Here is a 25,068-nt window from a genome sequence, read left to right on the forward strand (position 1 = left end):
GTGTCTTTTTTATGCATATATATATATATATATATATATATATGCAAAACACCAACTGGAACATTTAAAAGTGATATTGATTGAATATTTATGTCGGCCTTAAAAAATGACACAAATAATGCTTAATTTCACCTTAAAAGTTGGTATTTTACATACATATATATATATATATATATACATAAAAAAGACACTGAGCCTCCACTATATCCTTGCTCTGACTCTAGACTATAGATCCAGAAACTTAATTTCCTCATCTTTGATTGCCTACTTACAAAAAAACTAAGGGGAAATGGTCCAACGACCAACGGCCGCCATTTTGATATGCAAATGAGAAGGTCAAAAACTCAAAATTTCGCTTGGGAACCATTTTTTTTGATTCAGCACCCTTGAAATAAGTAAAGTAGGCCGGTTCCTGACTTGTACCCATAAATGCTCCTCACTTTCACTTTTTGGACAATTCCGTCTAGACTATTAGTTTAAAAGTCTGACCGAGTTGTATACCTGTCTATAATGGCGCACATATCCAAGCTGACATTTTCAAAGTTTCCAATCAGGCCCTGTTCCACAGCCCTGAGGTCCGCCAGGTGGTCGTCTATGTGAATCATCTGCATGCAGCCCTGGAAGGAGCGCTGCAGGGACCGGGGGTTGCTGTGCAGGAAGTTACCTGGAGACAGGTGTAGGGGGTTAAAGGTCATTATTGCAACCACTACAGAAATACTGAACTGTCTGTCAATCTTAACTGTTGTTTTTTTGATTGATTGATTGATTGATTGTCTTAATTTCAAACATGCAAGCAAATAAAAAAACAAAACAAGTTTAAATATTAATAGATGAATAAATAAAAAACAAAACAAAAAAGCAAAAAAAATTGAGAAAACAGACACTTTCTGCAAGCTCGAAAGGGGGTAGGAAGAAGTAAAAAAAACGTATCGAGTCCTACCCCTTAACAGGTCTCTATATCTATCTACACTACCGGTCAAAAGTTTTAGAACACCCCAACTTTCCAGAATTTAATTGAAAATGATGCAGTTTAATGTCTCAGTGTACTCTGAAATTAATGCACATTTGCAACATTTAAAATTCTTTATTGAGCATGATAGTGTTTTGAAAGTAAAAAAAGATTCAAAATTACATTTTATGTTGGACTAAAGGACCAAAAAAGAGACACAAAATGACTAAAAAAGACACCAAAAGACACAAAATGACTAAAAAAGACACAAAATGACCAAAAAAAGACACAAAATGACAAAAAAAAAGACACAAAATGACTTACAATGACATGAAAAGAATTAAAAAATGGACAAAATAGCCCAAGACTCCATAGAGTTAAGTTGTTAACCCATTTCTTGTTTCCTGAAAAAGGCCTACTTGTATAATTCTGAAATGTACATTATTTTCCAGTTTTGGTTAAGCTTACCTTTTTTTATTTACCTCTGGCAGTTCACCACTTACCTTTGGACCCTTTCAAGCTGTTCATTTGACTTGAACTGCTTGAATTTCAATAAAAAACTGGAAAAATCGGGGTGTTCTAAAACTTTTGACCGGTAGTGTATATGACTTTGGATTACTAGTTATGTTGTTGAGGAATCACCTCCAAAGTAGTAGCTTCCTCCGGTCTGGATCTGGATGGGGATAGCTGTTCTGACTGTGGACGCCTCGTCTCCATCCACTGTTAGCATAGCATAGTTCTCCAGAGCATTCAGATGGACGCTGTGCCACTGGCCGTCATTCAGACCAGAGCCTGGGGAGGAAAAACAACCTTAATTCTACGAAACTTAGAGATAAAATTGGCAACAACAATAAATGGAGAAAGCACAAAAATAAAAATTCAGATAAAGGTGGAACGAATTGAACTAAGTGGGCAGTCCGTGGCCCTCGGGCTTGGAACCAGAGGGTGGCCGGTTCAAATCCCAGGACTGACAGGTCAAGGACTGATGTGCCCTTGAGCAAGGCACCTAAATGCAGAGCTTCCCATTGTGGGACTTATTAGGAAATCTTAATCTTAATCTTATAGTCTAGACGGAATTGTCCAAAAAGTGAAAGTGAGGAGCATTTATGGGTACAAGTCAGGAACCAGCCTACTTTACTTATTTCAAGGGTGCTGAATCCCCCAAAAAATGGTTCTCAAGCGAAATTTTTAGTTTTTGACCTTCTCATTTGCATATCAAAATGGCGGCCGTTGGTCGTTGGACCATTTCCCCTTAGTTTTTTTGTAAGTAGGCAATCAAAGATGAGGAAGGATATAGTATATATATAGAGTCTCGGGTCAGAGCAAGGATATAGTGGAGGCTCAGTGTCTTTTTTATGCATATATATATATATATATATATATATATATATGCAAAATACCAACTTTTAAGGTGAAATTAAGCATTATTTGTGTCATTTTTTTAAGGCCGACATAAATATTCAATCAATATCACTTTTAAATGTTCTAGTTGGTATTTTGCATATATATATGCATAAAAAAGGCACTGAGCCTCCACTATATCCTTGCTCTGACTCTAGACTATAGATCCAGAAACTTAATTTCCTCATCTTTGATTGCCTACTTACAAAAAAACTAAGGGGAAATGGTCCAACGACCAACGGCCGCCATTTTGATATGCAAATTAGAAGGTCAAAAACTCAAAATTTTGCTTGGGAACCATTTTTTTTGGACTCAGCACCCTTGAGATATGTAAGGTAGGCCGGTTCCTGACTTGTACCCATAAATGCTCCTCACTTCTTATAGAAGGCCTTTATTGTGAAATCCGTCTAGACTAGCGAGGTCTTCTGAACTTCCATTCTGAAGACCAACGAGCTAAACTCACCTGATGAGATGTCGATACGTGTGTTCTTCTTTTGTGTCACGTTCATATAGACGGTGACTTTGCCCTCCGTCAGCCCCACCTCCACCCAGCCGTCAGCCAGCTGTGTGAACATCAGCAGCCCGTTGGGGTTCCAGGTCCTGAAAGAGAGGCTGGCTGACAGAGTGTCGCTGTCACTCTGACCTGGCAGCTGCAGGAAGGATGTCGAGTTGAAAAATACAGAGAAGGACTTGGACTCTGCGCAGGAAAACGTCAGGTTACGCTGTAGTGGAAGAGAGAGAGAGAGAGAGAGAGAAGATTTGACCTGTTGTTGTGCGTTAACTCTTCTTTAGGAGTACTATTTCACCAGAGCTTAAATCAGGGATTCCCAAAGTGTGGTGCGTGGACCCCTGGGGGTGCACGAGCTGCTGCGCAAGATGAAAAATGTAATGGCGGTCTGATGATTACACAATTAATTTTTTTTTCCCCCCACACAATAAAGACGCATAAATAAACATTTCCTTTGTAAAATGTAAAATCAAAAACTGTAATATTAATTAATTAATAAATGCAGGCTATTCATAATGTACTCCATCTTAAAATGAAGCATAGAAGAAGTTCTCTTCTTCCATGTTTCCAGCCTGTGTTATGATGACGGGTTGTTTAGCTCCACGCTCATTTAAACTTGCTGCAATTTTTGTTCAAAACGGCTCAAAATATTATAACATTTTCCCAATTTATGTGCTTTCTGCCTCTGATCCTGAGCCTGTCATCATCCTCTTTGCTCTTAAAAGTGGAAGCTTGCGCATAACTTTGTTGCATTATATTGAAACTGTGTTTCAGATTAATTCAAATGCAAGGCCGCATTGTTGTGATGGTGATTATTTTATTATATGTGTGTTCTCATTTGAGCATGATTAAACATGCCGCCTTCAATATGGCTATAAAAAAGCTTATTGCATTTTATTTTTTATTTTTTTTAGGGGGTGCACGGCTAAAAAACTTTGGGAACCGCTGGCTTAGATTATGCTGGTTCAGTCTTGCAAGTATTGAATCTTTCAAACTATCAAAAGCAATATATATTTTTTTTAAACCCACAATACATCAAAACACTTTGTGTAATGTGAGAGGTATAGCTTGGTATAAAACTGCAGTTCTCCTTAGGTTTCACTGTTTTTAACATCGTTTCCATCAGCAGCAGCAGTTTTTTCCAGTGGAAAAGCCGTTATTAACTCACTGAACACCACTGATGATGCTCAGTTGATGGATCAGTGTCAGTCAGCGCACACACACACACACACACACACACAGACACACACACGAGTTGTCTTACAAAGCTGGACGTGTCCACTTTCTTCCTGCGGACCAGGTTTGTTATGTTGTCTCCATTGTAGGTGATTCCCTCCATGCAGCCCACAAAGTTCTCTCTTCCTACTGAGCCGGGCTTCGCTGAGACAGGCAGCCCTCCAAAACTGATCTGAGGACACACAGCAAAGCAAAGCAACATGGTATGAATGACAACTTTATCTGAAATAAAACTAAAATTAAACACTTTGGGTCTCATTTACGAAACAAACATATGGCCCCGTGCAGCCCCACTGGCCTACATACACTACCGGTCAAAAGTTTTAGAACACCCCAATTTTTCCAGTTTTTTATTGAAATTCAAGCAGTTCAAGTCAAATGAACAGCTTGAAAGGGTCCAAAGGTAAGTGGTGAACTGCCAGAGGTAAATAAAAAAAGGTAAGCTTAACCAAAACTGGAAAATAATGTACATTTCAGAATTATACAAGTAGGCCTTTTTCAGGGAACAAGAAATGGGTTAACAACTTAACTCTATGGAGTCTTGGGCTATTTTGTCCATTTTTGAATTCTTTTTATGTCTTTTTTTGGTCATTTTGTGTCTTTTTTTAGTCCTTTAGTCCAACATAAAATGTGATTTTGAATCTTTTTTTTTACTTTCAAAACACTATCATGCTCAATAAAGAATTTTAAATGTTGCAAATGTGCATTAATTTCAGAGTACACCGAGACATCAAACTGCATCATTTTCAATTAAATTCTGGAAAAGTTGGTGTGTTCTAAAACTTTTGACCAGTAATGTAGTTCTGTATGTTTTCATATTAGAAGGGCCACTACAACTCTCACAGGATTTTGCCATGAGGGTGACATGATAAATGTAGTCTTTACCTCATAGTCCAGGTCCAGGTGGTCAAACTCTCCGTTGGTCCTGAACTGTTGAGTGTGATGGTCCAGAGTGAAGTTGACGTTCCTCCTGTAACGCTCTATCACTACTGAGTGCCAGTGGTCATCATCCAGCAAGCTCCCACTAGTCACAGAGGTGTGGCCCTGAATGGAGCCGTACTGGTTACTGCCTGAGAGAAGATACATCACACAGACAACAGGTTGGAAATGTTTACCAGCAGTAGACGATACAGTTTGTAGAAGGCCGTCTCTAGAGCAGGAGCTCTCAACCTTTTTGAGTCGCGACCCCCAATTTAACATGCATGTTGTTAAGTTGCTCACTGAACAGAATCTCACAGTTCAGATCATACAAACTCAGTCGATGCGACGAATTTTGGACAAATAATGCAGCAGACAGCAACTAAAACATCTCTCTGTCTTTGCATTTATATATACTTTTATATATATTTATATATATGACCACAAAAATGATACAAAATGACACAAAATTATCAAAAATTGACCAAAAAAAGAGACAAAATGGCCCAAAAAAGAAACAAAATTACCAAAAAAGACACAAAATGACTAAAAAAAGACACATAATGACCAAAAAAGGAAACAAAATTACCAAAAAAGACAAAAATTGACCACAAAATGATCAAAAAAGACACAAAATGACCAGAAAAGACACAAAATGATCAGAAAAGACACAAAATTACCAGAAAAGACACAAAATGACCGGAAAAGACACAAAATTACTGAAAAGAAAGACACAAAATGACCAAAAAAGGAAACAAAATGACCAAAAAAGACACAAATTGACCACAAAATGATCAGAAAAGACACAAAATGACCACAAAGATATCAAAAAAGACACAAAATCACCAGAAAAGACACAAAATGACCGGAAAAGACACAAAATTACAAAAAAAAAGACACAAAATGACCAAAAAAGGAAACAAAATTACCACAAAATGATCAAAAAAAGACACAAAATGACCAGAAAAGACACAAAATTACCACAAAATGATCAAAAAAGACACAAAATGACCAAAAAATACACAAAATGACCAAAATGACCAAAATGACCTGACTTCCAAAATGATTTGGCGACCCCCAGAAATCATCTCACGACCCCAATCGGGGTCGGGACCCCAAGGTTGAGAATGGCCGTCTCTAGAGAACACTTTTGTCGTCCTTAAAACCAGACAGACTTTGGAGACGGTTACCTAAGTTGATGCTGAGCAGCAGTCTGGCCCTGGACAGCTCCAGGGAGAGGTAGTCTCCCTGCTGACCCTCCCCATGCAGCAGGACCCCGTCTCCAGCTGTGGTCCGAAACTTCAGAGAGATCACATCCTTCACAATCTTTATCTTCTTACTCCTGAAACGGTAGGGGATGACACCTTGGCCATCAAAACTGATCACATCTGCCCCTGTAAGAGAAGAAAGGGAGAAAAATGAGATAATTGCTGCTTTAGTACATAAGTTTGAACAGATTCACTGCACTGATGTTGCTTTACATCACTTTTATGGCAGTTAGACTACATACATTCTCAGGTCAGTTCATCCATTATCACTATTCATTACTAATTACTTCATCTGGGACAGATAGCATATACATTGCAAGAACAGCAACCTATGATAAACCTAGGGGCAGGGTAAAGTAAAGTCCAGTAAAAACAAAGAATAAAAAGGAATCAAATTGACCACAAAATGACACAAAATGATCAAAAAATTACCAAAAAAGAGATAAAATGGCCCAAAAAAGAAACAAAACTAAAACTAAAAAACGAAAACTGACTAAAAAAAAGACACATAATGACCAAAAAAGGAAACAAAATGATCAAAAAAGACACAAATTGACCACAAAATGACCAAAAAAAGACACAAATTGACCATAAAATGATCAAAAAAGACACAAAATGACCAGAAAAGACACAAAATGACCAAAAAAGGAAACAAAATGACAAAACAAGACACAAATTAACCACAAAATTATCAAAAAAGACACAAAATGACCAGAAAATTCACAAAATGACCGGAAAAGACACAAAATGACTTAAAAAAGACACAAAATGACCAAAAAAGTAAACAAAATGACCAAAAAAGTAAACAAAATGACCAAAAAAGACACATATATATATATATAGTATATCCAGTATATAACCCGTTACTGATAGAACAAACTTCCAACAGAATAGCTGTAGTCACATTTTTGTCTCTTGTCTGTGATTTCTACTCACAATATGAGCATCCGTAGAGCTCCAGCCGGACTCCGATGCGTCCCTCCCTGCTCCAGTCCACTGGGATGAAGCGGATGTAGCGAGCCAGGATGGCGTGCTGCAGGTCGTAGCGAACGACCCCCTCGCTGTTCACGTTCCCCTCAAATGTCTGAAATACACAGACACAACCATGCTGCAAAATTCTGGCAGACAAATTTCTGAAATGTTGTTTTTTACTCATTCAAAATCAAATCAAATTTAGTTTGGGAATTTGTTTGCAGGAGTTTGACTTGTGGTTTATGTCAGAGAAGAGGGAAGGAGTGTAGTCAGGTCTGGAGAAGACCAATGCATGGATGACCATGTCCAGGTTTGGATGTGAGAGCATGGGTTTTATTTTGGAAATGTTCTTATTTGTAGGAAGAGGCTGGACAACTTTTTTTGACATGTGGTTCAAAGTTTAGGATTGAGTCAAAAGTTACTCCCAGATTTCTGGAGCTGGGCTTTATATTAGCAGAGAGATGAGCTTTGCTTCACTCAGTGGCTCTGTTTGGGGGATTGAAGAGTAGGATTTCTGATTTGGAATTATTACAAGACAATCTAAAACTGAAGCTGGGCTTCTTGGGTCCTCCAGTCTCAGACGGTGTTATATCTGTGTCAGCATACAAGTGAAAAGAGACACTGTGACATTTCATTATTTGGATGAGTGGGAGCAATTAAGTACAAAATAACATTGGATCTATAATAATAGAATTGGACCTTGTGGTATCAATTAAAACAGCTTGGTCAGGTCTACAGTGTCAAAAGCAGCACGCAAGTCTAAAAGAATGAGTCAGCTGCTAAAAGGAGGTCATTGGTTACTTTCTGTGCTATGTAAGGCTTGAAAACCAGACAGAACCTTCTCAAATATGTTAATGTAGACATTTAGAACTTAAAAGTTGGGACAACTTTTTCTTTACTTCACAAGTTTAGAAATCGGCCTCAAATTGCTGAGAACAGAGGGGTAAGATGGATGATGTTTTAAAGATCTGGGCACCCTTCTTTAAATATGCTGGAGAAGACTCGCAAATATTGTATTAAAAGGGATGATAGATGGCAATGACAAAAACTGGCTAACTGATGTTTTTGGGTTGTAAGACAGGACATTCATTTACTGATAATTATTATTTCAAATTTTTCTTTAAAAAACAACAAAAGCATTTTCTCTCTAAATGGAAAAAGAGATTGTAAAAAACATATATTTTTTGCTGCTCTTCTTTCTTTCCAGATATGTATTTAGAAGATCCCTGTCAAATATAATGGGACAAAGCTTTTCCATTGTATTGTCTGTATTACATCATAAGCAGTTGGATAGTTGTTTTTGTGGCCACAGTGTGTTGTTGATTGTTGTTTTTGTCCATAGAAAATGTAATAAAAATATTACTCAAGACAAAAAGAAAAAAAAAGAGGCTGGTCTACAGCATGTTGAAAAGCAGAGTTATTAATGATCATTAAAGTACTGGGCCCAACTGTGTCAATAACCGCTTTAAGATATTTAGTAGGGATGACACCAAGGCTGATCTCATGTTGGAGATGATTTGTTGGTGTTACCATCACAACTGAAGATAATGTTACATCCAGTAAGTACTGTGTCTCCGGAGCAGGTTGGTGCAGGGCTGTGCTTAACAGCGCAACAGAGGAAACATGTAAATGCAACATATGCCACTTTCAAGTTACATTGAATACATAATTTGAACTTTATATGGTTATTATACAAAACCTTGTGAAAATGTTATTATGTCACCATGTTTTCTTTTATTTGTTTTAAACTTATTGGCTTCAGTATCCAAGTCAGAATGGGCTTGTATCCTCTAGGTGTGTGACTGTATGATCTGTTGTGAAAACCTATAAATATCATATATAACATCCTATATTTAGATTGAAAATATATCAATAAAATCAATACTCCATGGGATGACACGGTCAGTGCGTTTACATGCACAGTTTAATCGAGCTAGCTTAAAAATCGATTCTGACGTCTTATCGGACTTCTGTCCTTATCCCAGTTTCCCTGCAAGTGAGAAAATCGGATAACTGATGGGAGCATGTCCTCCTCCTCACCACTGGGTGGCGATATTCATCGTTTCAGCAGGTTAATATGGCCTCCTTTCCGGTTCACCTCAGTTCGATTCTTTGTGCCGTCGATACTGATAATAACTAATCTGACCGGCTCTGACTCCAAACCCTGGTTTCGTCGTTTTATTATTGAACTTAAGCAGTATGGCACCACACTTGAAGGTGTAAACAACAACAAAGCTGCAAAGACACTCAACCGTTTAAAGACTGTACGTTTGATTTGATCTTTTAATTTTAAAGGACTGGCAATGGACTCTTGAACCCCCTGGTGTATTCAATTTTCAGTGAATACATTTATGTCATTTGTGAAAAAAAAAAAAAAATGAATGTACAGACGTTATGTACCTCGTACTCTCTGCATGATCAATGTATGTACCGCTTTTTCTTTTCTTTTTATTATTCTTTTTATTTATTTTATTTTTTATGACTATTTCTCCTGATTAGTTCTTTGTTTCATGAGATGTGTTTGTTTCTTGAAATCCCTTTTTGTCCTCATGATGGTAATGTTCCTTAATTATCAATAAAGATTAAAAAAACTAAAAAAAAACTAATAATTTGTTTTTTTCAAGTGTCATGTAAACATACTGACTGGTAGAGCATTCCACACTCACTGTTAAATATAGCAATAACTTTGCCAAAAACACAACTTCAAACAATAAATATTCCACCGAGTCCTAACTAATGCATACTGTTAATGGTTAATACTGAGTTATTACAATCATTATATTCTGTGTATGCATACAATATCAAAGGGACATGAGACATGAGCGTTTTCCTCACCCAGATGTTTCCATCCTGTAGATACGGCCTCCAGTTCTTCTGTGTGTCGCTGTACAGCAGCCGATACTTGCTGGTCCAATCAGAGCTTCTGTGGCGACCCTGTGTTGCTATGGCAACCACCTGCTTCCTAGAACCCAGGTCCACCTGTAACCACTGATAACGGTCTGTATCCAAGGGCGACCAGCCTCCAGAACCTAGTTTTGCAAATGTTAAAGGGTTGACAGGTAGAAAGATTGGAAGAAGAGAAAAGGAAAAGAGCAGGAAGACAAAACAGAGCAGAAGTGTAACTCATTGTCACCGAGGAAAACTTCTTGAGTTAATGCCATCTAAACTGATTGAGAAGCATGCCATCTAATAGTGATTGATCATGCTATTTATAGTCCAGCAGCAGACCTGCTTATTTATTCATTTATTTTTGCCCTAAATTTGATGATACAGCTGAACAGTACAACAATAGTAGGAACTACCACTACTACAATATATCACATTACAAATGCGTACCTTGTTTCCGACTGAGTTTAGCATAACCGGCTCCGTATCCTCTGGCGTACACTGAGGAGCTGGTGAAGGAGCTGTAGGGGAGAGGAGTGGCCAAGCTGTCCTCACACTTTCCTGAAACAGAGAGACACAAACAGAAACAGATTCAAAGTTCAGCTCCTTATCAGCTGCAGAGGCTCACTGACTCTGATCCCCTGACTAACATTTAAATAGTCCAGAACTGATTAAATCAATTAACAAATACCAGCTGAAACCCTTCTGAATGCCCTTCCTGAGCTGTAGGGCTAATTAGCAAATTATCTAAGATGGTGTAGAGCAGGGGTGGGCAATTAATTTTCTCAAGGGGCCACATGACCAATACCACGAAGGTTGCAGGGGCCGGACCAAAACTCTGAACTAAATTTTGCTCGATATTAATTTAATTGCTTTCTAAAATACAGTAAATTATCTGGTTTTGAGCTGCTACTGATAGGAACACATGTTATGATAAGACTGTTAATGTGGAGTAAATCAAATATAGCAGTAAAAAGTAGTAAATACTCCAATCACTATATCACTTTAACATTTATAACTGTAAATTACCTTTAGCAAGGTTCCTATAGGTGTTTTTGTATTATATAGCTTGTTTTTCATGTTTGCACATTTTTCTAGGTGTTTTACAATGTTGTGATGCTTTTATTTTGAAAAGGCACCATCCAGTGTGAAACGGGTGCTTTTATGTTGAAAGGTAGCGACAGGAAATAACAAGTGGAACGGTAAAATGAAAAACAAATGAAAAACGGTAAATAATAACGAGTGCATCGTAATTCATAGAAAGTTGATATAAAGTATCAAAAATGCTTCTATAGTGCCGTTTGTTAAAGTTTATTTTCTTCTGTCATATATATTAGTGGCTATATTTGTTGTCTAAACTATAGTAAAAGTGCTTGTTTGGTCAAGTGCTAATGATAATGATTGTAATTTCTCTTATGGTGGATTCACAATGTGACCAAGGAATGTCTTATTGTTATTTTCATGGAGCGATTTTAAATAAATCTTGTGAACTATCAGTTAAAAGAGTCGAGTCTTTGCAGGTGGGTATACATGCAGGCAGATATACGTAAACCGCCTTCAAAATAAAAGCACTGCGGTTGTATTGATTACCAATTTCTGGGTAACCTCACGCGGGCCGGATAAGGACAGCCAACGGGCCGGATGTGGCCCGCAGGTCGCCTAATGCCCAGGTCTGGTGTAGAAGGTAAACATTACCACACACATTAAATGTCAGCATGCCTACAATAATCTATATTAATATTTAGTTGAAAGCAGATAAAGGCCCACTGTACCTTTGGTACATCTGTAGACTCTAATGAGTCTAAAAAATATCAGAGTGACTAATAAACTCCAAAAGATCTCGTTTAAAAAAACCAAACTGGGGTTTTTAACCTTGTAATTGGACATATTCTTAACACAAGGCTGTGTGTGTGTGTGTGTGTGTCTGTGTGTGTGTGTGTGTGTCTTTGTTCTCGACACATTGATCAGGATTTATATGAGATGGAGTTTTGGGGGGAGTGCAGTGGGGGAGGGGCACAGCTCTCTCTGTGTGTGTGTGTGTGTGTGTGTGTGTGTGTGTGTGTGTGTGTGTGTGGGTGTGTGTGTGTGTGTGTGGGTGTGTGGGTGTGTGGGTGTGTGTGTGTGTGTGTGTGTGAGAGAGAGACAGGTGTATGTTAATGAGTTGTCTCATATGCATTACAAAACAACAAGCCAAGCATGTCTCAAGCACTTTAAAAAACAAAGATTTTATGTGATCAACAAAGAATATGGAAAATAACCTCAATATTTAATCTCATCTCTCCGAGAAAGACTAGAAGATAAGATGTCGGTTGAGAAACTGTTGGTTAAAAAATTGTATTGGTATTGGTTTTGCAAATCCCCATATTACAATAATGGCATCTTTTTTTTTTCACCAGCAGACCACACCATAAATAAAATGCATTTCAACAAATTATTAATGAGACATAATGACTGATGTGTAACAGGCACTGTATAGTTTACTTTACGTAGAATATCATGGTGTAAATAAGATCACACATTTTTTTATGTTATACAATTGGATCAAATTGTACAGACATTACTGCGATCGCAATGCTATTTTCCATAAACGTGTGAATGGTTAATCCCATTATGGCTTAGAATCAAGCTAAATGACTCAGTGCTAGTCATTTGCCATATAGTTGTAGCAATTTTGCCAGTTGTATTAGGAGTTATTTAAGCATTATACTGCCAAACTTAACAGCAACATTCAGGAAAGGTCACTCATTATAACAAAACCTGCAAATTAAAAGATTATGCTGCTGAATCAGCATTCACATTATTATACATTTCCTGCAGAAAAAGTGTGTTTATGTTGACAGCTAAAATTGCAAAGCATTGCTAAAAATACAGGAATGTGACATCGCAAATGCATCACACTGTCCCCTATCATATATTATTATATATATATATATTTGATCATTTGTATCATATTTGATACACAACTGTAGCCTGTATGTTGTCCCCATAGGTTGGAATATTTGCTTGTACTTTAGATTTGTTTAGTGTGCATCTTCAGCTATTTTCCTGAAAAAACCTTTTGTATACAGTCTGATACATGGTATCTGCTCCCAGCTGAATTATCCATGCCTTGCAGGCAGTAAAGGCCCTTTCAGTAGAAAAACAAAAATGGCTGCCCTCATTCACAGACCTGCAGATATATATTTTTTCAGAAATAGTTGATGCCACATAGAAATGGTGTACATCATCCGGTAGCTTAATTTGAGAAAACGCTCACTGTGGTGTGTCAAGTTATCCTAGTCATAAATATTTAAAACAATTTAGTTAATTAATTCATTCATTGAAATTGTATAGTGCTAATGATATTACATGTATGACTTATGGCCTTCATATGTTATGCAGAAATGTTTGAGGTTGATACTATTTGTTACATAGATATAGTGCTAAATGTTACAATTTTTGACCCCTCAAGAATTGACAAAAAAAATCCTTTTAGAATACCAAATTAAGACACCAAGCGTTACACATTTATACTGAAGGCAAAATAAGATGAGCCAAAGCAGAAATATAATTAAATACAGAGTAAAAAGAAGAAAAAATCCAACATTGAACAAGGTTTACAAAAGTGTTCAATATCAGTAGCGTGTCAGACTAAGCCTTTTATGTACAACAGATCTTAACATATACTTTCAGTTCATCATTGTTGTGGTATCTTTTCAAGGTTTAGTGCATTCCCCATTTCCCTGAGCCACATTTCATAACTTGGTGCAGTCCCTTTTCCACATATGCAGTACAATACCGAAGGAAACAGCTTGCGCTTCATATGTACTGGCCAAAGTTAAAGCCCCTCCAAGACCGGGGAAAGCTGGTCTGGGTTCCATTTCTTCTTTAAAAAAGCTTTAGAGAAGCATTGGAAACTATGAGACCAGTAAGATGACAGTTTTGTACAAGTTCGAAGAGCATTAGCAAGTGTTCCCTCAGAAACCTTCCCTCTGTTACAGAGTGGAGATGTTGATAGGTCAAACATATGCACCTTGGTCCTACAGTAATATAGTATAATGTCTTAAACTGTAACAAGTTATGTCCAGCATTAACTGAACAATCATTTATATTTGCCAGACATTGTTCCCTAAACTCCTCATCTATCTTTTCATCTAACTCACTGACCCATGTCTGTCTATGAGCAGAGGAATCCTTGGGTGTTAATAAAGCAAAGTTTGATTTTTTTTTTTAAATGAGGTGGTGGAATTGATTAAGTTTAGAATTTCATGGCAGGGTTTGTTTTGGTAGTTCCAATGACAACTACAGGGGTTATAGTGGCACTTTGTCTTATGATGATTGCTAGCAGCTCTATGAGAATGGCAAAGAGGAACGGTGAATTTGGAACAGTGGAGAAACGGTTTGGTTGGTTATGACAGAGGCTGTGTACTGAGCATATATTATGTCTACCCATTGCCTGAATGTGGACCCAAACCAAAATTGTTCTGGCTGGAGCAGCTGGCCAATCATCAGCTCTATAGCTGCTGGACCTCTCTGCAGCCTTCGACATGGTTAACCACTATATCATCCTCTCTACACTAACAGAACTTGGTATTTCAGGTTCTGCCCTCCAATGGTTCAGGTCCTACCTAGTAGGGAGATCCTTTAAAGTATCTTGGAAGGGAGAAGTGTCCAAACTACAAAACCTTTCCACTGGGGTGCCTCAAGGATCATTGCTAGGCCCCCATCTCTTCTCAATTTAAACAACCTCACTTGGTGCAATCATCCGCAATCATGGCTTCTCGTACCATTGTTACGCTGATGATACCCAGCTGTTCCTTTCCTTCCCACCAAACGACCTCACAGTCTCGGCTCGTATCTCGTAGCTCGCCTTGTGGACATCTCCACATGGATGACAGAACACCACCTTCAGCTCAACCTCCCAAAGACGGAGTTCCTCGTCATCCCACCCCGTCCCACCGTATATCAGCCCATCAATCTTCAGCTTGGATCCATGCAACTTGTGCCCACAAGCTCTGCACGAAACCTGGGTGTCATGACTGATGACCAACTGACCTTCAAGGTTCATGTGTCCTCAATTGCCAGATCTTGTCGATTCGCACTGTACAACATCAGGTAAATTAGACCCTACCTGACCGAGCAATCGACACAACTCCTGGTTCAGGCCGTTGTGTTATCACGTTTAGACTACTGCAACTCTCTACTGGCAGGTCTTCCTGCTGCACCACCAAGCTTCTGCAGATGATCCAGAACGTGGATGCACTTCCAGCCCAGGAGAGCTCATGTCACTTCACTCCTCATCTTTCTGCACTGGCTCCTGGTCATGGCCTGCATCAAATTCAAAGCCTTATCTCTTGCCTACAAAATAGCAATGGGCACAGCCCCTTCTTATCTGAACTCCTTTGTCCAGGTCCACAAACCCTCCCGCCCACTACGCTCTTCCAGTGAAGGACGTCTGGCTCCTCCGCCGCTGAAGGCCTCTACGTCTCAAACCAGACTCTTCTCCTCTGTAGAACCCTATAGGTGGTGGAACCAACTTCCAAACTCCATCCGTTCTGCTGAGTCCTTATCAATCTTTAAGAAGCGACTGAAGACCAAGTCTTAACTGAACACCTTCACTCTTGATCTACACTGATAACTACGATAAGTATCGCACTGACCGCCCACGTGACCTAGAAGCACTTGTGTCCTAATAAATGGACTCAAACTCAACCCATGGCACTCACTCTTGCTATGTTTCTTGACTTCATCGTTGCTTGTGTTGTATTAACTCTCATTTGTATGTCGCTTTGGATAAAAGCGTCTGCTAAATGACACTTTAGAATTGTAGAATTCTAGTGCTATCTGCATGTAAGGCCACTCGACTTGGTCAAATTCACATTGAGCATCTAAAGAAATAATGGCTGCCTCTGTAGAGTGTTTACTATACAAGATATTGAAAAGACGGCATAAAATAAAATGTAGTTGGCTCCCTGGAATAAATGCAGTCTGATCTGGGTGCGCAATACTACATATATATTTCTTGAGCCTGTCTGCGAGAGTCTTCCCTATGATCTTAGCTTTAACAGGAAGCATTGAGATTGGGCGGTAAGAAGATACTAATAGACTACTAATAGGGGGTCCTGACCATGTTTTGGAATAACAGCGATGCTTACTTTATATAATGTAGGTGGGAGTGGTTAATCATATGCAACAGTAATGGTGTTAGATCCTCTAAATCCTTGCTGAAGCCGCCAGGCCCTGGGGCTTTGTTGGTTGGAAACAATGAAACTATGAAAAACCTTTGCTGCACTTTTTAAATATGAGTTTTCTGAAGGAAGGATATATTAGCTTTAAGTAACGTCAGGTGAGCAAAAACCTTTCCCCTTTTACCAGGGCTGTTCATGCCCTCACGTTCCAACTGGCTACTCATCTAACATTACTAAATGATAACAAAGGTGTACCCTCAAGGACTGTAATGGTCACTAACATTTTATCCTTGCTAGGGCTGCACGATTATGGCCAAAATGATAATTACGATTATTTTGATCAATATTGAAATCATGAATAATGATCAGGATTATTTTTTTGACTTAACAGAAACTAATTTTATTATCATATTATTATAACTGTTTTCGCATCCATATTGTGCTATTTTCCTACTAATGTAAAAAATATGTGGATTAAAATAAAATTGGTCTCATTCACCAAAAATCAGCACATCTCCTTAAAGAATAAATACAAATAAATAAAACAATAACTCGGCACTCTTTGCATATGACCTGTTCTTGTTTTGTGTGACTTGCCTTGAACCCGAAATGCTTCCACACAATGGATGACGTTTTGGATGTGTTTTTACTCTCAGGGATCAAATAGGAATTCATTCTAATCAATGTCAGTCCCCACTGGAATCATGTTGGGTCCATTTTTATAGCGTTTTAGTGAATTAAATGCCACAAAATCATGCTCGTGGTTAAAAGCCCTAGTCTGTGCTGTCGGGGAAAAAAGGAACAACAAAACCAAAATGCTCCTAATACGAAAAAACTTGTGGTAACATTATGTTCAGTAAATTCAAAGGAAACCTCACACGTTAAATAGCAGTGATACTCATCAAACAAGAAAATGCCATAAACTAAAGCAGTAGGAGGCTGTAAAGCTCCCAGTCCACTACTCTCTCTGTTAGACACTTGCTAGCTTCCACCAGAGAATCAAAAGTCTCAGTGCAGTCTCCAGCCATGATAATGAACTTAGCTGGGTAACAAAATTCATACCATATCCTCCGAGCCTTGCACTTCTTCCTGATGGTAGTAAATTGTTGATGTTTTTGAAGGATATCAGCCGAGAGGCCCAGGTAGATGAACACTGGAAAGTTGTCATATCATAGTCCAGAGCTCCCTCTAGCCAGTTTCAGCACATGATCTGCAACCGCCAAGTAGTGAAATCTCACTGTGATGGGTCGAGATTTGCAGTCATTCCCAAGAATTCTGCTCCGGAATGGGCTGTCAAGCCTTCCGAAGAGATGGAATTGCAAGTTTTCTTCCCTCTTCCTTTCATACTGTTCTCTTCTAACCAGGTATGAGTCAGTGGGTTTGATGAGTACACAAAAAGTGCACAAAAAATAGGTTTTAGATCGAAGTTTCTGGAGCTCTTGCCAAACATGTCTACTCCATAGCACCCTCGGCTCCAACCTCCAGGTGTTTGTTCAACAGAACGTCCATGTTTGGTGATGACCATCTGTCTCACTTTCTCTGTCTGCCTCAGTCTCTCTCTGACTGTCTGTCTGTCTGTCTGTCTCATTAACTATCTCATGAATAGAAGATGTGTCTCCACTTCCTTCCCATTATAGAAAAAGTTAAGCCCAAATATCCCTGATACAGCTAATGCCATCTTGCACCTGTGACATCATTTCAAGCCTGCATCCAGGTGAGCCATGGCATAGAGTTCCCAAGCAAAACCCCAATCAGAGTACAGTAAGAGCTCTCAATCTCAACATTACATCTCCGTTTTATAGATTTAAATAACTACTTAAAACCAAACTTGTCACTTAAATTACTTAAACGCATCATGATCTATCTAACTATCTATAACAGAGAGCATACTTGGGAAAATGTATTTGATATGTTATTAGTTTTACCTGAGACTTGAAGAAAAAAATTCTGACGAGACCTGACTTACACTGTAATATTGAAAAAATGATTAAGCTTTAATTAATAAGCTTATTAAATGAATAATGTTTATTAAACAATAAATTTTGATTGTAGTTTATTTATTTATTTATGTTTAAGTTATCTAGGATATTTTAATATTTCTTTTGAACATTTCAATTCCAATGTTAAATATTCTTGAGATTTAAGACTTGCTGTGGAAAAGGATGTTCTTGGATTATTATGCTCTAATATCATTATATCAGTGGCATAAAATGGTCCTAAAACATCAACAATACTATTGTTTATTGTGATTGTTATGGATAGATATGGACAGGCCTAGCCCCAGGGACTGCCGAGTCATCAATAACCTTGTATTTTTTTTAGGATATTAATATCCTACACATTTGTAAATTTCACAGCCGTAAAAATACAGACATGACTGTAATCTTTCATCTGAAAGCTTACTATTGGCGTAGCCTTCTGCAGTATTGGTAGGTTGATTAAAAACATAATTATGAGCCAGGAAAGAATACTGACCCAAGCTATTTTAACATAAATAATCCATATTTAAGATGCCTAAATGGTTAGAAAATCGCCAAATCCGGCGCCATTGCTTGCTTAATAGTTCCGCCAGAGTCAAACTATCAGGATCCATCTGAAGTCTTTGATGAAGTCATCTAACTTTTTACTATGCTGCTTCCAGGCAGAGAAGATTATACCCATCAGCACACACTCCCATTGGTCCTAAACTGTAGACATCAGTTTTTCATTAGTCATTTCACATTATGCATTACCTTTCAAGACAGCAAGGTAATTCTCACGGTATCACACAAAAATCACACATCCATCTTACAACGCTCCGAGTAATGAGTTTGAGACAATCAGCCCTTTTCTTGGGTATAATGGTTAAAAATGTCACCCAACAAAGTATCAGAAGCTACTTCTATTTCTGGTCACATGTGCACTGTAACAAATTGCTGTAAGAAAACAGCCAAATTGTGACAGTAACATACTGTTTTCCATTAAAAAGGTATTATACTGTAGAAAACAATGCATTCTGGGCAATATTTGTAGGTAGCTTGTCGTTTCCCATAAAATATATGTCTCTTCTTGTCCACATTTTAATGGCTGTATTTTACTCACTAACTCATTCAGTATATGGTTTATTAAAATGACTAAGGTTACAGTGAAGACAGCGCTTAATTCATAGTAATTGGCTTTCAGACAGTAATATGCTCTATTTACAAAAAATGACTGCATTGTATACTGCAACAATATTGCAACTAGCTTCAGCACTATACTGTGTTTTAGTCTACTGTAAAAATCAATGAAATGCAGGATTTTACTGTAATTCAGTATGTGGTTTTATCACAGTAACATACTGTAAAGTAAATAACAGTAGAGGAAATGTAAAATTAACAGTAGAATACTGGCAACCCTGCTGCCAGTATTCTACTGTTAATTTACAAGACAATTGTTTACAGTGTGTGTAGCACCCATGAACACCTGTCAGTGGATGGGTTTACAAATCCCTTCGTTTTTAATCTGTACAACTGAAGTTTATATGTTGATACTTGCAGCACAATTGATTGTTTTGCACTATGCTTCATGGTTTAGGCCTATATGGCAGATTCATTCATGTTGCTCTGTAAGGGTCATGTTTTTGATTCAGCATCACAGAATATGTGATGATGATCCCCAGACTGGCTGTCTCTGCTCTGCTAGATTCATACGAAGTCCTGGTTCCAGTCCAGATCCCTGGCTGCACAGCAGCCTGGCCCCAGCAAGAGCAAGCCACCAAATTAGTGTGTGTGTGTGTGTGCTTGTCTTTATACAGTTGTGAGGGCAAGCCTTGGCAGGACACCAACATTGTGAGGACATTTGTAGTTGTAAGGACATTTTTGCCTGGTCCTCACAAAGAAAATGCTAGGATAGCCTGTAAAGGCCTTAATTAATCATCTGTATGAATTTCAGGGAAGGTCCTAACAGAGATGCCAAACCCTGAAATGTGTGTGTTGGGCTCCTCAAAAACAACTCAACGACCGTGGCCCTCACAACTACATGAAGACGTGTGTGTGTGTGTGTGTGTGTGTGTGTGTGTGCTTGTCTTTATATAGTTGTGAGGGCCAGCCTTGGCAGGACACCAACATTGTGAGGACTATTTGTAGTTGTAAGGACATTCTGCCCGGTCCTCACAAAGAAAATGCTAGGATAGCCTGTAAAGGCCTTAATTAATCATCTATATGAATTTCAGGGAAGGTCCTAACAGGGATGCCAAACCCTGAAATGTGTGTGTTGGGCTCCTCAAAAACAACTACATGAAGACGTGTGTGTGTATGGTGTGTGTGTGTGTGTGTGTGTGTGTGTGTGTGTGTGTGTGTGTGTGTGTGTGTGGCCTATATATGTGCGTGTATTACAGCTACTTACGGGATGCTGAGGATGCAGCGCCGGAGGTGCTTATAATGCTACATAGGACTGGCGGCAACAACAACAACACGGTCAGACGAGACATCTTCACATAAAAATCCACGCAGGGAGACAATAAAACGGCTCGTGGCGGGTCTCAGTCCGGTGTTCCCTCCGTTGTTCCGCCGATCCTCCGTCGCCGCTTTCTTTCTTTATTAGCTGTGAAGGCGAAAAACTAACGGCTGTTGTCTCGTGCGTCCTGTGGTAGCGGCGGGCTTTGGCTAGCAACCAGCGGCACGAGCCTAGCAACAGAACCCGGTAGTGCTGCGGGCTGGGCCTCGCGCTCCAGGTGCATGGTCAGACAGACAAACAGACACACGGGAGCTGTCCAACCGCTGAGCTGCCGGACTAATCAACACACCCCCACTTTCTCCCGCACTTGGTACGGTCCGATCCATACCACAGTATAGGGGCTCTGGGATGAGGAGGAGACGGGGGGGGGGGGGAGCAGAAGGTGCGGAGGTCCCAGGAGGGAACACAGGAGAAAAGAAAGCTCAGGACACGGAGCTCAGTGTTTTTCATCAGCGGAATATTTATTTATTTATTTATTTATTTATTACTATATTTCTATAGCACCTTTCAAAACCAGGGTTACAAGGTGCTTTACAAAGTACATTATCACGGAGGCAATACAACAGTTAAAACAAAAATAACAGAACATCATCAAAAACAGTGAACAAGCAAAAATAATAGGATACAAAATTAAAATATGTGTAAGATATGTATGTAGATTTGGGGGAAAATGTTCAAACAACACTTTTTCCAAATTCAAACAAAAAATGATTAATCAAAATACAAAATCAAAACAAAAAAAATTAAGTCAAAGACACACTGCGAAAAAGGTGTGTCTAAAACCAAGATAAAAACACTAAATCTGAGGGAAATTATCTTGCTGACTTGTGCTTTTTATTATTTTATCTCTTTTTTTTATCCTGCTGTATCTTATTTTATCCTATTTATGTTTTTATTTCTATTTCCCTGTTTTAATTGACTGTTTTTACTGTTTTCAATTGTGTCTTGCTGTTTTTAATGTGTATGTAAAGCACTTTGAATTACCTTGTGTTGAATTGTGCTATACAAATAAACTTGCCTTGCCTTGCTGCGTGGACAGATAATTTCACTTGACAAGATTTCTTAAATTAAGAATATTATTCTAGAAATAACATGTTGAATGCTTAAAATAAGAAGTTAACTCTTAAAACAAGATAAATTAAAGCTGCAAGCAGCGATGAACTGGCCCCAGCAGAGTGCACTGACAATTATGTGTTTCTTACAGTGGTGGTTCTACACAGGGGCCTCCAGGGGCCACTGCCCCTGTGAAGAAGCCCTTGGCCCCTGCTGTGGCCCCTGTGTCAAATTAATAATACAATGATAAATTTATAACGATGAACGACGGAACAATTCTTACCTATTTTTTGTTCAAACAATATCTCATTGTACACAAAAGGAACCCAGAATGTGTCTATTGTATAATAGTTTAAAGATCATTCTTACTGTACTGCACTTACAAAATAAAAAAAAAGTAATTGTGCACAAAAATGAGAAATGTCATTGTCGTACAAAAATAACAAGTCTCATTGCTTCAATCAATGTAGTTCTTCCAAATATGAGACTTTTAGCTAAAGTATAGGTTTTGAATGCTTAACCCATTGAAGCCTGGAAAGCGGATACGTCGTTTTGTAGTATTTGTATAAGCTCTCAAATACTTTTTGAATTTCATTTCTATCTGCTACAGAGGCTGAAAAATCTATTATTTAGTAGGAAGAGTTGAAACTTCTGTTGAATTTACAGAAAAACTTCAGGTTTTAGGGGCTGATTTTAAAATCGTCCAGAGGTTTTACAGGCGTTTTAGGCCTCAATGGGTTAATAATAAAACCTTCATTTAAAGAATGCATTTTGTGTTCACATGTGTTATCTTTGAGTAATATTTACATTTTGTTTGATGATCTGAAACATTTAAGTGTGACAAACATGCAATAAAATAAGAAATGAGGAAGGAGGCCAACACTTTTCACACCACTGTAATCTCCTGCCACACACTCACTGTTTGCCGGATCTTCATTGCGTTCATGCATGACTATCAGTGGCGGTTCTAGACCAGTTTTACTGTGGGGACCAAGGAGGGGCCAGTGTTTAATCAGAGGGGCACATTAAAAATCGTCAAAAATTATATTTAAGCATTCAAAACCTTTATTTTAGCAAAAAGTCTCATATTTGGAAGATCTACATTGATGAGACTTACCAACATTAACAGTTATTTCTGTATGACAATGACATGACATTTCTCCTTTTTGTGCACAATTACTTTTTATTTTATTTTGAAAGTGCAGTACAGTGAGAATGATCTTTATATTTAGCTTTTATTACACAATTAAACTATTATACAATGTACACATTCTGGGTTCCTTTTGTGTACAATGAGATTTGTTTGAACAAAAAATGGGTAAGAATTGTTCCGTCGTTCATCGTTATAAATTGATCATTTTATTATTAATTTGACACAGGGGCCACAGCAGGGGCCAAGGGCTTCTTCACAGGGGCAGTGGCCCCTGTAGGCCCCTGTGTAGAACCGCCACTGATGACTATGCAGCATTTTTCTGCGGACTGATTACCTGTTGCCGACCCTGCCTGCCTCTGACTCACCTGCCTTGTTGATTCCCTGGTAAATGCCTCAGGGTAGCCTTCTGAACCCAGACGTATCTGGCAATAACTTAGACTCCGACTCTATATACCATAAAGTTTTGTTTTTTTAAAGATATTTTGGTAACACTTTCTATGAAGACTACATCTATAGTGCATTATGAGCGCATTCATAGTGAATTATAATGCTCATTATAATCAATCATAATGCATTATGACTGCACTCATAAACACATATAAAGCTTCATGATGCACTATATCAACAGTTATAAATATAGACGCATCTATAATGCAGTATAGCTAACAATGAAACATCATGATTAGCTATGCTGCATTATAGATGCGTCTATATGAACCTCACTTTACTTAAAGCATACATTGATCATTTATTTATACTTATGGCATCCTATGAGTCCTTATAACAATTGATTGTTGAGGTGTGTGTATAGAGGGTTATGAGTAGTTGTAATGTATTATAAGCCTCATCAGTCAGCCTGTAGTTTATAACCAGTCAAGAGCACTCATAAGACACTTGGATTTATAAGTCATTATAAGCTATGTTTATAACTGTTGATATAGTGCATCATGAAGCTTTATATGTGTTTATGAATGCAGTCATAATGCATTATGATTGATTATAATGAGCATTATAATTCACTATGAATGCGCTCATAATGCACTATAGATGTAGTCTTCATAGAAAGTGTTACCGATATTTTTTACAGAGACAGTGGGAAAGTGCACCAAGTCGTAACTCGAACCCGGGCTGCCCACTCTCGAGGACTATGGCTGTGTCCCACAGTCAAGGAAGGATGCTCAAACGGCTGGATTTGAAGGATGCCACGTCATCGACATCCGCCGAAGGACTGTCCCAATGTCGAGGATGCTCCGGAGGACAGAGTCCTTCTTCTGCCCAAATTGCAAGGATGCATGTGTGTATCCTCCTTGCGCTCCCATTACCCATAAAGCATTGCGCACACCGGTCTACCGGGAGATTTAAAAATGGCGAGCGTAGAAACAGCGACGCTAGCGGCGCAATATGCATTTAAATATGTAGGCTATTTACAGTTTACACTGAATGTTGTCACATAACTTACAAAACGTGTGTTCAAAGTCAAGCAAAAACATAAACATAAACAAATGCCAGAATATTTGTCTAAAGATAATAAACGTCATCTTGATACATTGCCGGTTAAGTTAATTAATGCCGTCTCAGTCGCTAAAGTTATTGTTTATTAATTTATATGTGTCCGATGATGATGTACTATGTGCAACTATGCCATTCAGAAAGTTATACATTTCTTTATTGTGTTTACAGGGACCGAAAGTCCGCTATTATCCGTTATTGTTATTTATAATATAATAAATAATAAAAAAATAAAAAATCACAGAATATATTTCCATGATGAATTATGCGCCGCTGCATTCATGACATTAAGTAGCGGCCGAATTCAGCCAGGATCAGTGAAATATTCAGGTTTAATCCACTTTATGGTTTTTACTTGATAAATCGTGGAGATTCAACCTTAAAGCATCTTCTTCCATTTTCACAAATATGTGTCAGAGTGCTGATGCCAGAGACACATTCATGTCGTGAACTGATTTTGAAATTGCGGCGCTGAATTTATTTATTTATTTTTTATTAAACTGATAAGAACAGATACTACACTTGATCTTAGCCAAAGGGCCGAGAGCGGCGCTGAAGTTAAGCAGGACGTC

At 38.3% G+C, this 25,068-nt stretch overlaps 1 protein-coding gene and 1 non-coding gene across 2 annotated transcripts in view; both read right to left on the reverse strand.

The window, feature by feature from the left end:
- Positions 1-21,031, reverse strand: part of cntnap2b (contactin associated protein 2b) — a 36,456-nt gene extending 15,425 nt beyond the window's left edge. Inside the window, exons 1-10 of the mRNA XM_059343954.1 lie at positions 20,671-21,031; positions 10,589-10,699; positions 10,088-10,281; positions 7,217-7,364; positions 6,203-6,406; positions 4,980-5,164; positions 4,123-4,266; positions 2,814-3,072; positions 1,592-1,741; positions 502-664 (exon numbers count right to left, since the gene is read on the reverse strand). Of these exons, the coding sequence (XP_059199937.1) occupies positions 502-664; positions 1,592-1,741; positions 2,814-3,072; positions 4,123-4,266; positions 4,980-5,164; positions 6,203-6,406; positions 7,217-7,364; positions 10,088-10,281; positions 10,589-10,699; positions 20,671-20,755 (1,643 nt within the window). The 5' untranslated portion in view covers positions 20,756-21,031. The remainder of the gene's footprint in view (positions 1-501; positions 665-1,591; positions 1,742-2,813; positions 3,073-4,122; positions 4,267-4,979; positions 5,165-6,202; positions 6,407-7,216; positions 7,365-10,087; positions 10,282-10,588; positions 10,700-20,670) is intronic.
- Positions 21,032-24,863: 3,832 nt separating this feature from the next.
- On the reverse strand, positions 24,864-25,050 carry LOC131981144 (U2 spliceosomal RNA). The gene has a single exon (XR_009395277.1). It is a non-coding gene; the product is annotated as a U2 spliceosomal RNA (small nuclear RNA).
- Positions 25,051-25,068: the final 18 nt, after the last annotated feature.

Source organism: Centropristis striata, chromosome 11 (genome assembly GCF_030273125.1).
Source record: "Centropristis striata isolate RG_2023a ecotype Rhode Island chromosome 11, C.striata_1.0, whole genome shotgun sequence".
In the NCBI taxonomy this organism is placed as follows: domain Eukaryota; kingdom Metazoa; phylum Chordata; class Actinopteri; order Perciformes; family Serranidae; genus Centropristis; species Centropristis striata.